General features: G+C 43.5%; 1 protein-coding gene across 4 annotated transcripts in view; it reads right to left on the reverse strand.

Moving 5' to 3' along the window:
* The window catches only part of LOC144014298 (nck-associated protein 5-like), a 96849-nt gene that overhangs the window by 9043 nt on the left and 73177 nt on the right, over positions 1-14629 (reverse strand). For all 4 annotated transcript variants that reach the window (XM_077514028.1, XM_077514026.1, XM_077514029.1 and 1 more), the window contains 8 exons: positions 14321-14389; positions 11167-11205; positions 10977-11096; positions 7512-7616; positions 6182-6370; positions 2645-6105; positions 2141-2246; positions 1148-1235 (listed from right to left, as the gene is read on the reverse strand). In XM_077514028.1, the coding sequence (XP_077370154.1) occupies positions 1148-1235; positions 2141-2246; positions 2645-6105; positions 6182-6370; positions 7512-7616; positions 10977-11096; positions 11167-11205; positions 14321-14389 (4177 nt within the window). The remainder of the gene's footprint in view (positions 1-1147; positions 1236-2140; positions 2247-2644; positions 6106-6181; positions 6371-7511; positions 7617-10976; positions 11097-11166; positions 11206-14320; positions 14390-14629) is intronic.

Consider the following 14629-nt stretch of genomic DNA (forward strand, 5'->3'; position numbering starts at 1 on the left):
GCGACTGGACCTAATGTAGTTTTTCATGAGCTTCTATCACGTCCAGGCTGCATGCTCGGAGGCGAGAAAGCTGCTGTGATGATACCTTCACTGTCTGATGGTTAGCCTCCATTGCTTTTGATAGATTTATTGTTTTTCTTCTCTGGACCATAAAAAGGCTTCTTTATTGCTCAGGCTGCATACGTCGAAACGGAGAGGGAGAGAGCTTCTAGGTTTGTTAATCGTATATTGCTCTTTGTAAATGGAGTTCATTTTACACAAAATGTCATCTGTTCAATTTGAAATTTGGCTTTCTGATCTGCTGCTGTTTATCGTATTACTATAACTTCATCTGAGGTTGTTAACTCCACCTCACTGGTGGGCACTTCCGTCGTTCCGTTGGTGAGTGCTTTATAACGTAAAGCCTGTAAAAAAAAATAAAAATCACAGACTGACTGAGCATCGACCAAAGCAGGTTTTCGACAGTCGAACCGGCTCAGTACAGATGGTCCTCCTCAGTCTGTGTATTTCTGCAAGGTTTTGCATCATAAAGCACTCGCCGGAAAGCTGGGCGTCCGTCAACGACGGGTTAACGGAACAACGGAAGTGCCCACCTCTGCTCCACCCCCTTTCTTGTCCCGCTATACTTTACCTGCCCGCTTCTCATTAGCTCATCACCTCTGTATAGTCTTGCATTTTACCTCTGCTAAGCATTTACTGTAAAATCCTGTAAATAACACGCACCCGTATATAATTCTCTGTACTTTTATAACACGGTCTCCCGATTTGCTGCTATCCTTTATTTTCCTTGTTTATATTAGCTGTATTTTTAATAAGCTATTTTTTTTGTATTTTTTACTTTTCTATTAAATCTCTGTAAGAGTTTTTAAATATACTTTTAAATGACAGTATGTGAAGCATAGTGATTTTATTTCGCTTGTAGGTAGGCCTACTGGTAAATATGTAAACAATGTGACAAACGCATTGTAAATCTCATTTCCTGAACAAGAGCATCTAAAACACTGCCATAATAACAACCACCATAGCATCCAAGTTAATACATTTCAGTTTGTTCTCGAATTGGCTGACTACTAAGCATTGGCACGTGTCACCTGGCTTAACGTCAGTCTGAAACTATCCCTCAGCAGAAGCATGAACACGTACTTACCCATCATGTGGTCTTGGCCAGCCGCATCTGCCATGCAACCTTCCTTGTTGTCAGCCTTTAAATGAAGCTTCTGACTCATTAGGAGCGTCTGTGAAGTCAAAATGACAAAAAGACCTCAGCATGCAATTACTAGATGCTAGCTTCATCGTCAACACTGCAAAGTTCTATTCATCACTCTTTATTTTTGTTTTACACAATGAAAAGAATTACAAAATAGCCTTGGTCCATAATATAAAAAAAAAAAAAGTCAAGAAAGCAAGCCAGCTACCAGCTGTCAAACAAATTACTGTTACCAGGCAGGCACTTATTGCTTATGCTAACAGCTAGCTGCTAGCCATTAATGTCAGAGATTTGTGCTGTACCGTACAATGGTACAGTGGTTTCTTAGGGTCCCAAATTAGCCATTGGATATGAGTAGCGTAGTCAATTATACAGTAGTTAATATAGTTATAATTGGGTTATTTGGGAAAAAAATAACAGAGGTTGTAAAGTGTCTGCCTTTTGGGCTGTTATGTGGGAAGAAGATGGATGGGAAGGCTTGGGGAATGGTATCAAATTGTCAAATGGAGTGCTTGCGATAAGGAGCCTCCTCAGTGCTATCAAAAGTCCACATCAGGATGAAATTTCCGACATAATCCTGCAGGGCGCTCTTTTGGACTGCACTTAGTCCTCTCCATTAAATGTCCCTTTTTTTTCTTTTTGCTTTTGTAGCTCTTTAGAATTCCCCAACCATGATTCATCTTTGAACTCACCCATAATATAAACTAGCATATACCAAATTCCTCATTTTCATTTACAGAGTGGTGGGGAATTGAAAAATGGAGGCATAAAACAAAGCATAATTTAAAAACGCATTTTGAGGGTAAAGGGGGGTTTGAAAATGGCTGGCACTGAACAAGGTTCATGTGTGTCCTTGCACTTGAATTTATGTGAGATAGAAACTAATAAAAGGAGTACAGTATTCATCCAAACAAAAGCCAAATGTGCACTTACCGCCGCGTCAGGACAGATCTTCAGCTCTCCCTTCATCTCAGAATATTTCTTGGGTGCGGAGATCCCTGTCGGCGATGCGGTGACTAAGTTGCCTTTTGCAGCAGTCCTGCCAAGAAGCAATATTTCATCTCTATTCAAGGACGTTTTTAAGGCTGCTTGAAATGTTGTCATTTGTGTGGGCTCGCAATGCCAAATAACATGCTTGTCAGAAGGTGTGAAAAAACACCAACAGACCAATAGAGAGAAGTGTTGCTGTGTGCATGTGCAATAATTGTCATGGAGTCCAAACTGGAACAGACAAATATGTCTGAGATTTGTTTTTTGTTTTTTTCTTACAAGGCATTCTCAGCAATGAGGGATTATGTTTTAATGAGCACAACTTAATTTTTGTTTGAAGGATTCGAATTCACTCTGTTGAGAGACAAGTCAAGATAGCTGCAGTGACAGGAAGTAATCGGTAATCAATGAAGGGTGATTCATTGGTGATTGTCTTGATTTACGCACCTGCCAAGAATCTCCTTGACGAGCAGGTCCTTGCCGATGAAGGCGTTGGTGCACTGGATCTCCATCTGACTGGCAAGCTGGCCCATTTGATTGTTGCAGTGGTCCATGATGGAGCTCAGCTTGTTGCTCATCTCCGATTGATTCTGCGCCTCCGGACTGTCGTTTTTCTTCTTCTCCTTCTTCTTGTCCAATTTGGTCTGTTTGCCTGCGAGCACCGAGCCCATCTTCATCTCTTTCTTCTCCTCTTTTCCTTTGGACAAGTCTGCTTTCTTTCCAGTCAGGGCGGGAAGTTTGCTCTTGCGGAAGCCAAACCAGTTTGCCAGCGAGGGAGCGCTCTTTTGTTTGGCCTCACTCGCAGCGACCTTCTCTTGTTCTTGGCATTTGTGCAGATTTTCTTCGATTCCCATCATGACCTTCTCTTCAATGGTGCAGGCTGACGGGCTGACTTTTTGGTCCTGAATATGCGGGCTTTTGTTTGGCGAGTCCGTCTGGGGTTTGACACCTGAACTCAATTCTTGCTCATTAGGGGTGCCTCCTGTTTCTTGCGCCACGTTCTCGGAAGTGCAAGGAAAATATGCTGGAGGCTGAAAGTTTGAGATGACTTTTCCAGGCCTACAGATATTATTTCTTTTATTCTTTTCACTGACGGGCAAAGCGTACGTGTCCTTGTGAGTGAGTGAGGTGACGGTCTGCACCTTCACTGTACCAAGTTGAGATTCATCACCTTTGGAGATGAATTTGGAGGTTCTCTCGGGTGCCGCATTTTGATTGTTGGGTCTTGTCCTGGGAGAATAGATTGGACTCTCCGCCAATCCGACGTTGGGCATCTCCAAGGATGTTTGCCGAGACAGAGAGTTCCCCCTTTCTGTTGAGTTGGTGATGATCTGAGTTCGGATTTTTCCTGGCCCCTCCAGAACACTGACGCTGGGTTTCTCAACGTAGTTGGTACTGAAGCTCTGGCTCCGGGCTTTGGCCCCGTTCATTCCCAAGGCTGGCTTGAGATGGGATTTGGTGCTAACGGATATGGATCGAGAGAAAAGTTGACTGCTCCTTTTTCCTTTATCGCAGGATTCACCCTCCTCTGGTGTCAGAGCAGGATTTACCTCCACTTCCAGGAAGCGACAGCGAACCTGACCTTTCACCTCCGGAACAGACGTAATGGGTGGAGAATCAATACTGTCACACTGGCCAGACACATTTGAAGTCACAGTCTCCTTGGAAACTAAGTTGATGTGATCTTTCTCTTGCTTGTCTGGCAAAGTGGGACTATTTTTATGGCTGGGGGGAGATTTTAAAAATGCTTTGAACCCAACCGCCATGCGAGCCTTTGGACTCTTTTCCGACGATTTGGGGGAAGTCACAACCGAGCTTGGTGGGCTGACAACATTTTTTTGTAGCTCTGCTTTCGCTGTCGGTGCTCCCTGAAGTGAAACTGCCGAACTGACGAAGGGTTTCTGCACAAACTGGTGCTCATGTTCATGGGTGGAGCCTTCCTTACTTGCGAATGAGCCTCTGATGGCACTGTAAGGAGGAGGGACATTCTTTGAGTTTTTAGCTGCATTTTCAGGTTCCAAGTCAAAGCCTGAGTTTGTGGGAGGGAGGTAGTCTTTTGAGGTGATCCGCTTGGGAGTTCCCATTACGGCTGTTATGCCAGAGGACTTCTGAAGATGCTGATTGGTTTTGTCAATCAGTTTCTGAGGTGCAAGTGCAGTCCCATAGCCGGCATCCATGTCCATGTCTTTATCCTTAATGGGCAGTGTAGCTTGCATATTTGCTTGTTGGGAGGTGTAGTAACTTGGGGGCGGGCCCCTCACAGTGGTTGGTGCGAATGGCTGAGCTCCGTCCATTTGATGTGCTTGAGGCGAGCCCTCGTAATTTGGCTTGATCAGTAAAGAAGTGGTGCGACCAGGCGGAGGGGGTGGTGAAGGGGACCTGAGTTTGTTTGTTATGCTTTCACAGTGTTTGTCTCGGGTTGGCTGTTCACTATTGTCAGCAAACTCTGAAAAGTGTTTCCTTGAGAGGCGAGGGGAACCGGGGGAAGAGCCCTTACTCCATTCAGACCGATTGGCAAGCTTGGAGTTCGCCACCTTTGGGCTGTGGGAGCTCTTGATGAACCTGGACATTTTACTTAATGGGGGTGGTGGTGTTTTCTCCTGACTCGGAGTTCCTGAGTTACCACTGTTGGGCTCAGTGGTCGTGCCCTTTGACAATCTGATTGGTGATGCAGAAGGTTTATTCCAAGCTCGTAGTTTTGAGCCGCTGGCAGAATCATTCAGAGGTGGGACTGAATGTCCTTTATAGGCCCGGCTGACAGGCGGTTTGATTAACTTTCTCTGCGGAGTAAGCTGCATCGATAACCGATCTGCATGGCCACCCTTGCTGCTGCTGCTGTTTATTTTGCTGGTCCTGAGCTGATATTCAGACGGGTTCTCTGGAGAATCCAGGACTGTGTAGTTTTCCGTATGTGTTGATTTATGCCTTGCTGGCTTCTCTTGAGGGGTCAATTCATTGTATGTATTCACTACTTTGCTAACTGGAAGCTCAATCATGGGTCCAGAACCTGTGGTAAGCTTCTGAGGACTTAGTTCAATTGGCTCTCCTTGAGCATCAAATACTGCCACCATGCTCTCCTCAGACAGATCATTATTTGCATTGACAGGTTCTGGTCTGCCATCTGCCGACTGGGTTCGTACAAGTTGGTCCCTTTGCAAACGCTGTGGCATGAGCGACTTGAAAGCATCGTGGGACATCCTCTCCACTTGCTCTTTTCGTTGGGCTAAGGGCATCTGTAAATCACATTTGACTTCTTCCAGATCGTCCATATCAGAAAAGCAATTGGATTCGGAAGGGGCAACATGCAGCAAAGACACTCGCGTGAAAGCGGATGGCCGACCACTTTCAGTGAGACGACCGCCGACCAAACTTGTGAGTTTCTCGGGAAGTTCCTTTGAGTCAAATTCAGAGGGGTGCGTCGTCACCACGAGGCCCGAGCTATTGTCACCCACACCTCCGCTGTCTTGTATCCCGTCCCAGCTGCACAGCGTGTCAGAGATGCGGTGGGAGAGCCTCTTGCAGTAAAACCAGTTGTCCTTGTTGGGAACGTCCGCTGTGTGGCCAGATTGCGCAAGCTCATCGTCTGCATCATCAGAATCATACAAAAACTTTTTTCCCGCAACAAGCGACGGCCTTCCAACATGGCTGGCCTTAGACACGCCTTTACTGCTACTCTTGATACCAAGTGAGTAAATGCCCTCATTGGAGTTCATACAGTCTTTGTAGGCCGACTTGGAGACCCTGGACGAAGACGAGGACCTGTGCTTCCTCCTCTGCAATTTCCTCAGCCCCTTTAATATGTTGGTCTCCTTGCGCCTGGTGGGAATCTGTTCCTCCGCTGGGGCGCTGATGTTACTTGGGGCAGATGAGCCCAAATTGAGCCTCTTATCCCAGGTGAGAGATGAGTGCTGAGAGGGTCAAACGCAAGAAGATTAAAATCCTCCTCAAACGTGCCTGTAAAGAAATGAAGTCTAGGATTCTTACCACGTTCCCACAGGAGCGCCCGTCGTTCCAGGTGTACGAGCCGCTAGAGAGTTCGCTGCACGCGCTTGAGAGCGACAGTTCACTGCTGCTACAGCTGCTGCGTGGGTACACTGGCATCGGCGCTGTCAGACTTAGCTGGCTCACACACTTGCTGATGGCCAAACCTGACTTTCCATTCAGTTGGCTCTCCTGTGTTGTCAGATTCACATCAACACATAAGATTTGAAAAACTCAGCAGCTCTGCTGCACAAAAATGTTTATATGTATACACACACACACACACACACACACACACACACACACACCCCCACACCCCCACACCCCCCCACACACACACACACACACACACACACACACACACGTATGTCTATGATGTATGTATATATATTAGGGGTGTTAAAAATAGATTTGGCAATACATCGCGATACTACAGCACGCAATTCTCGAAGAGATTCAATAGGCAGCCGAATCGATTCCATTTTTGATGGAAAAATATTCAACAAAACGTCTAAGTTTCATACCTTAAGCATGGAGGAATGTTATATTAATGGAACATTAAACCTTAATATATTATTTCAATGCTGTCTTAACATGAAAAAGGTTACTACCTGTTTGTTAAATACAGTGGCTCAGTTATAAAACTGAAGTTTCAGATCAATAAATAATACATTTTCATACAAATCTTACAGTGTACATGTATAGGTTTACTGAATGATATTTTCTAAATTTGAGTAAAAAAAAAAAATCGCAACAATCGACTTGTAAATTCATATCGGGATTAATCGGTATCAAAACGAATCGTGACCTATGAATCATGATACGGATCGAATCGTCAGGTACGAGGCTATTCACACCCCTATATATATATATATATATATATATATATATATATATATATATATATATATATATATATATATATATATATATATATATATATATATACACATATATATATCTATCAAGATAAGATAGGGCAACTCAAGATAACAAGGAAAATTTTTGGCCATTATTATTTTCTCGTCAACTCTTTTTCCATCCTTAATGCATAATATATAAGGTGACCAATGCAGAACATTGCCCCATAAAGTCATTTTTAATGGCAACCATCTCAATCGATGCAGCTTTCTGGTAACATGACAAGGATTTATTCTTCTTTGCGTTAACTGATACCAGCAGCCATTTCTGCTAAGTGTGGGCAAGGGTCAGGCCTTTCGATAGTCAGGCTTGTATTTTAATATCATGTAATGATTTCTTCAGTAGCTGCAGGGCACAGTTACAACATCAGTAGCAAAAAAAAGAGAGAAAATGTGCTCCCCATGAAGCTTACAGTCAAAGGAGAATCCGTGTTCCTGGACAGTGCGAAAGTCTTGCTTCTCTCAGGTTCTTGGAGCAAGTCAGCCGCAGACAGATCCATGATCCGTGACTGGAGTTTCTGGAATGCAAACGTTACGAATACTTGACATCTGAGATCCTGGCAAAAAAAAAAAAAAGGAGTCTTGCTCTCAATTTGTGCAGCACACCGCACAAAATGCGCATTTCAATGGAATGAGGTTCACGTCATGTTGACATGATTTCTTGAAAAAGGTCATTGGAGCCTCTCGAATGGTTTCATGCACAGGCTGGATTCCAACTCACACATTTGACATCATCACTTGGAATAAAACATAAGTGAACAAGAAATAATTGCATCGGGGAATAAGGGACCCCTTTTAATATTTCCCCCAATTCATTTGCTTGAGTGGGAAGAAGACAAAAGCAAATGTATTAATCTTACACTTTAATTAGTCTGGCTTTCCTGTGAGCAAATGAGCGTCATTTGAATTTCCTGCCAGGCAGCACACTCGTCTGTTTGCAGACGACAACGACACAGTCATTTGCAAAACCAGCTGCAACTGTAATTCTAAAATCAAGAAAGAAAGAAAGAAAAGAAAATAGGGTTTTACATGTGCCATGAACATTTCTGGAATAAAACCCTAACAAGACACGACTTGTTTCTCAGGAGCTGACCCGACTGACTGCCTGCAGCTGAAGCACAAAACAAAAGATCTCACTTACAGTACTGCAGTTGCTTGTCATTTCAATGCCATTTTAATGGTTTCCATTTCTTAAATGTACGTGTGATATCATTTAGGCACCTTTCTTTCTTTCTTTCTTTCTTGCTTTTTCAAGTTTCCATATCAGTGTCAAAGTGATGCAGCCATTAGACGGGAGCGGCTGAAGTGTCACAGGGTTCCTGATCTTATCATAAAGTGTCGAATTTCACCTCCTCAGCATCCTCATCAAGCATTCAGTCAATACGAAATGTCGCTGGGTCAAGGAGAAGAGGGACTTTTTCGTCGGACAAAAAGACGAGTGGATGGCACATCCACATGGATTTTTTTTTCTCCCTTTTCAGGGTTCGAGCCAGAATCAAAGTCGTGAAACATTTGCAAAAGCCTCTTTCTAAAATGTAAATGCTCGACATAAATCGCCAACAACGAGTTGGCGGCTAAATCACTCTCGCTTGCTCTTGTCAACGTTTCTCAGATCAGGACAAAAAATGTTGGCGAGAAAGAAAAACACCCACTCAACACATAACGCTCATCTGCATTCACTCTGCATTGCTCGATAAAAACTCTAAGAAACAAACATGACAATAAAGCGCAGACTCTTCTGTGGTCTTATTCAGCCTTCAGCAACGCCAGATATAATACAACGATGATATACGAACTCTACATGGTTGTATTCAGTCTTTGTTTGCGTAAGCAGGCGATGCTGCAATTGCGAGAGCGGCAAGGAGGTCACACTCTGTCCTTGAGTCCCTCCAGTAGCGCAGCGTTTTGTCCTAAGTAATTGCCAATTGCCTGCCATATTTGATAAGCAGTTCAGGCTGGTCAGTCACAAGCGGCTGCACAGTGCGACACCCGCCCATATTTCATCATTTCTAACAGTTTCACACCTTTTGTCCAAATCCTGCTCAGATGTTTGTGGCTATGCGGCACAAATATTTATGCAGCCTAAACCGGAGACGGTGTGCGGATGACGACGGCGCCATCAGATTCATGATGGCGGCGTTTTTATCAGGGAGGCTCAAGATGCCCGTGGGGGACCAGAGAACATTTTAATTACTGATAAGCAAAAGCTTCAGACCTGGACTGCAAATAGGCACGCAATTAAATTTCTCAACACTGCAAGCTGCAGTCAAAAAAAAAAAAGAAAAGAAAAAGAAGATGGAGTAAAACAAAAACAAAAAACAAAAAGTTATTTCATCTTTTTACTAACAACAATAAGTAGTGCCATAGACTAGTATTGTAGTATTAAGTCAAGTAAAGTCAAATCAAATGAGATGCAAATGCAGTATTAAGGTACTAGTATTACTAGATTGTTTGATTGTAGTCGAAATGAAAGTGTTGACATTTTACGCGAGCACAAGCATTTAGTGAGGGAGGCGAGAGGTTATTCCGGTTAGCACATCTATTTACTGCTGGCGGGGAATGAGAATGAGGCCGCTCCACGATGTCGTTGTTAATGGCGGATTCATTTTTTAATTGATTTAAATTTTATCGTGGTAGGAATTCTAAAATAATTAGCAATGTCCTGCTTTGCATAAAAGCTCTTCATCTCTTTTCATATGGTAAATCAGTTTTTTTTGGGTCTTCTAATATTGTCATCTCCAGATCCAAACAGGGATTGTATCCATGACTACACTTTTTTCTCCATGACCTCGTCTTTCAACTTATTTATTTATTTATTTATTTATTTATTAAATCTATTGTTGTTCTTTAATTACATTGAAGCTCTAACTTATTTCTGTTGTTGTGGCAGATTAAAATTGTGTAAAACTCTTGCGTAGTTGCACAATTAAAAGAAAGGGGCACTCATTAGCTTATTCAAAAACCAAAAAAAGCATTTGAACTAAATTTGGACGTCAGCGTAGACAAATATAGATGTGGTCTCAGCACTCGAGAAGGCACAACTCATCATTGATGTAGTGAATATCCAGAGCAATCTTATTATTACTTGTATATGTGAGTCATCGTCATTTGCTGACAACAAAATGTAAAGAAATGAAGACTTAAAATGTCATCTTTGTAGCTCCAACATGTTGGAATGTGAGAAAATCACTGGCGCAATAATGTGGACTGCAGGTCACCTCCGTGACATCATTACAGTACTTTCTACTTTGAGATTGACAACACGGCCACTCCAATTTTGTTTCACTAAACTGTCTCTTTTGTCCCCGCGGCAGTCGGGCTCGCTGATAGCTTCATTTTCAACTGGCCGCTCTTCCCTTCTTATCTCCCCTGGCTCTCCCTTTATGCCTCTTCACCCTCTCGCTTCGATTTGGCTCATTTTTTCACCACTGACAGTCCTGGCCTCTTTTCTTTTTTTTTTTTTAAACTGCAGCCTGTTGTCTTCATATTGACAGCGTGGAGGGAGCCCCATGGCCCCGGCGCTGACCTTCCACACCGGCAATATTATACCGTCACGAACAACGGATGGGTGCAGGCTCCGTCTCATTTCTTCCCTTTCTGTTTTCGGCCGCTTTGCAGTCAAGTGCTTGTGTTCAGGTGGACCCGCAATGATCCGAGGCAATTTCCAGCCAATCGAAAGCCGCAAAGAGCAAAGTCATTGACTTCACTGCCTGACTGAGAAATTTGGAATATGAAGATAAACCAATCAGCACTTTGCAGCCCATTTTTTCATCAAATTCTCGCCATTATCGGCTGAGGCCATGCAAGCAGCCTTTTTCGAGAACAAATCAAGCGGAAAATAGCTTGCGCTCTGAAGAAGTTCCTCGCAGTTGGCATACCTGGAGGAGCAGCTCCGAGGTGGGCTTGATCCGCTGCTGGAACAGAATCCCCAGCGCCCGATTCTGCTGCTCCAGATCAGAAACGCGAGTGCGCAGCTTCACGCATTCTTCTCTCAGGTCCTGGTGGCGACACCGAGTCACAAGATGAAACCACGTGCTTGTGAACGTTAAGACTTAAGGTGGGACAAACCTTCTGAGTGACAAGTGCCTGCACAACTTGATTGGCGACCTTGAAAGGGACACAGAGAGACGAGAGCAAGGTCAATCATAACTGATGGACTACTTGCATACAGTCGTGTTAATTTCGTCAACAAAAACTAAACCCCAAAAAATTATTTTGTCAACACACATTTTTCGCCGGACTAAAAGTAAACCAGACTAAAAGTAAAACCATCAATCATAAACAATAACTGTGACTAAATCCGTATGAGCGGTGAGTGGTTAGCACGTCCGCTTCCCAGTTCTGAGGACTTGGGTTCGAGTCCAGGCTTCCTGGGTGGAGTTTGCATGTTCTCCCCGTGCTTCTCCGGGTACTCCGGTCTCCTCCCACATTCCAAAGACATGCATGGCAGGTTAATTGGGCGCTCCGAATTGTCCCTAGGTGTGCTTGTGAGTGTGGATGGTTGTTCGTCTCTGTGTGCCCTGCGATTGGCTGGCAACCAGTTCAGGGTGAACCCCGCCAACTCTCTAGAGCAGGGGTGTCAAACATACAGCCCGCGGGCTGGATCAGGTCCGCAAAGGGGTTTAATCTGGCCCGCGAGATGATTTTGTAAAGTTAAAATAAATAAATAAATTGTAATGTTGGACAAATTAACCAGCCGGCCACAATCTATATATATATCTATATATATATATATCTATATATATATATATATATATATATATCTATATATATATATATATATATATATATATATATATATATATATAAAATCTTTTTTTGGGTTGCCGTTGTTGTTTTGGCCGAAACATGTCAAATCATTTATTACATTTATTATGACACTTGCAAACAGTCATATGTATCATCCTCCTGCTCACAGTAGACTTTACAAAACTTTCTGAATCAGCATGTTAACACATTTCATACATGCTAATGCTAATTAATACAACAAACATACATTTATTACAACACAGACAAATCTATAAGTGCTGCAATATGATTCATAAACATGGGAATCGAATTCATGTTATTGTTAATTATTCGGTTTCAGGTTCTTGAGGAAATCTGAATTGTAAGAGCTTTAAAAGCCTCTCGTGAAACGTCCTTACCAGTGGGGCACAAAGAAGTGTCCAATCAGATCGGAGCAGAGGTGTGTGCGTGCGTGCGTAGCGTAAGTGCTGTTGTGTCTGGCCGACATCTTTACTTTGACCACAGTGTCGATAGAGAAGCGGCTCGCATTACTGCTTATCGATCCCTCATTAAGTCCACATCGGCTCTGGAGTATTCGTGTTTATTGAATGAGGAAAGGCGAGCGTAAAAATGGCGAGATGAGCCGCCGCATCTGATTGTGTTCTCCTAATGTGTTGTTTGCCCACACGCTCAACAAGACCGCGGAAACAATCATCTTCTTGAATCACCCACTTTCAACTCCAATCTCACCCAAGCTCCAGCAGATGCTTATGCTGCCTCTTTGCGTCCGTCCCCTCTCCTCGGTGGGACCGCGCATGCCCACTCAGCGTGATTCAGCAAGCGGCTACACTGATATTTTCCCCCCATGCGTCTCCCTGAGCAGCACTCAGCTCAAAAACAACCACCAAGCAAAGATCATTGTGCTGTATCACGGACATTTGATTGAGCACAGACAGCATGTGAGTTGATCTCAGATTAAAAAAAAAAAAAAAAAAAAAAAAGGTACAGAGAAGAAAAATTTCAGTGTCCAAACTACACCTCGGGGGCCACTTGTGCCCGTTTGTCCGTTTTTTTTATGGCCTGTGGCAAATACTAAAGATAACCTTTGACACGGTCCACAATGCTATTTTTTTATTTTATTGTATGTTATGCAAAGACGCTAACCTGACAATCCAGACTGATAATTGTGATTGACTCAAGTGAGTTCTTCACATTTTCAATCTGGGACTTCACTCGGCAGATCCGTTCAGGAAAGGCGGGACTTGCAGTACAACACTTGGAGCTGATTGGATGATGCATCTTTGCACATTTGTTTTGACCAATCAAGGCAACGGATGAAAATGTCCTCTTCCGTCTCATCTTGGCAGGGGGGAAGCACGAACATCTTTACCAGATAAAAATGCACAAAGTGCCTCTCGCTGTTCAACATTCAACAAGGAAACGTCATTCTGCGAGAACAGAATTCATTGCAGCGTCCATTCGTCTGTTACGTTTGTTTGCTTCCCCCTCACCACCGGCGCTTATTGGTTTGGTCCCACCCTAAACAACTCCTGATTGGTCCGAACTAAAAAAGGTCGGCCGCAAACGAATCATCGGGAGCACTACAAGATGGATTCTCCGGAGTTTGCCAACTCACAAATAGCGCCAGAATTCAGCTTGCTGGCAAGGTTACAAAGATGCAAAAATAAAAATATTTAGAACGTGAGTAAAGATAATTGTGTTTCAGAAGCAGAAATAGCTTGTGCCACTTTTTGCCGGTCAACATAACATCACAATCCTCAATGAATTGCTTTTTTCAATGTTAAGTGGGATCTTCATTTGCTTGTGAACGTGGGGATGGAATTCAGCTTCTGCTGAGTGCAGGGGTGTGGGAATAATTGTAAATATGTTATCATACATTTGCTGCAATGAAGAATTGCTTCTGCTTGCAATGAAGAATGCTTTGCTCTTCCCCACACTCACATTCCCATAGGCTAGCTTTATGTGATCTTAACAGAAGATGACTCAAGAAGCTCAAGAACCAGAACATCGAACGCAGCACAATGGTTAGAGCCAGTCCACTGTTTTTGTTAAGAAATGATTGCAAACTTGACCACACGTACGCAGCAATCTGACACTCACATGCACAACACATAGACAAACAAGTACACTGTGTTCCAACTAGGTTTTACATTTGCATTATTAGGGTTGGAACTAGGGGTGTGAAAACCAAATAAAAGAGGGAGTGAGGAGGCGACTTTTTTCAACGAGTGCAGTAGTGAAGTGCATCAGTTCCTCTCCTCTCACCTCGCGAGCTTTGAATTGAGTGTCTTCTCTCCTTTTTGTGTCGTGTTTAATAGATGTCAAACAGGTAAACTTGACAAGGGGTGTGCGGTTCCGTGGGCCACCCAAAAATCTCAACACAAAATGTGCCTAATCACCTTTAATAGAAAGCTGTGTGATGCAACACTTCTTCAAAATCTGATTGATAGATTTTAGTGAAATTGCCACTCACCTCATCCAGACAGCGGTCATACTGCTCCCTCTGGCTTTCGTTCTCCAACGCCAAGACGGAGTTCCTCTCCTGGAAAGAGCGAGCGCACGTCCCGTTCACGTCAGTCACTGTCATCGTGGAGATGATGCAACAAAAACGAACGTGAAGGAGGCGCATTCAACAATCACGCTTGGCTTTAGAAAGGTCAAGCGAGCGGCCAATAAAAGTCTCCAAGCTAGCGAGCAGCGAGGAAAAGGTCAAGGGGATGCGAGTCATGATGCTGAACTTTTGGTCTGGGGATCTAATACGAATATCTCCTTCACAGGCAGC

This window comes from Festucalex cinctus, chromosome 2 (assembly GCF_051991245.1).
Source record: "Festucalex cinctus isolate MCC-2025b chromosome 2, RoL_Fcin_1.0, whole genome shotgun sequence".
Lineage (NCBI taxonomy): Eukaryota > Metazoa > Chordata > Actinopteri > Syngnathiformes > Syngnathidae > Festucalex > Festucalex cinctus.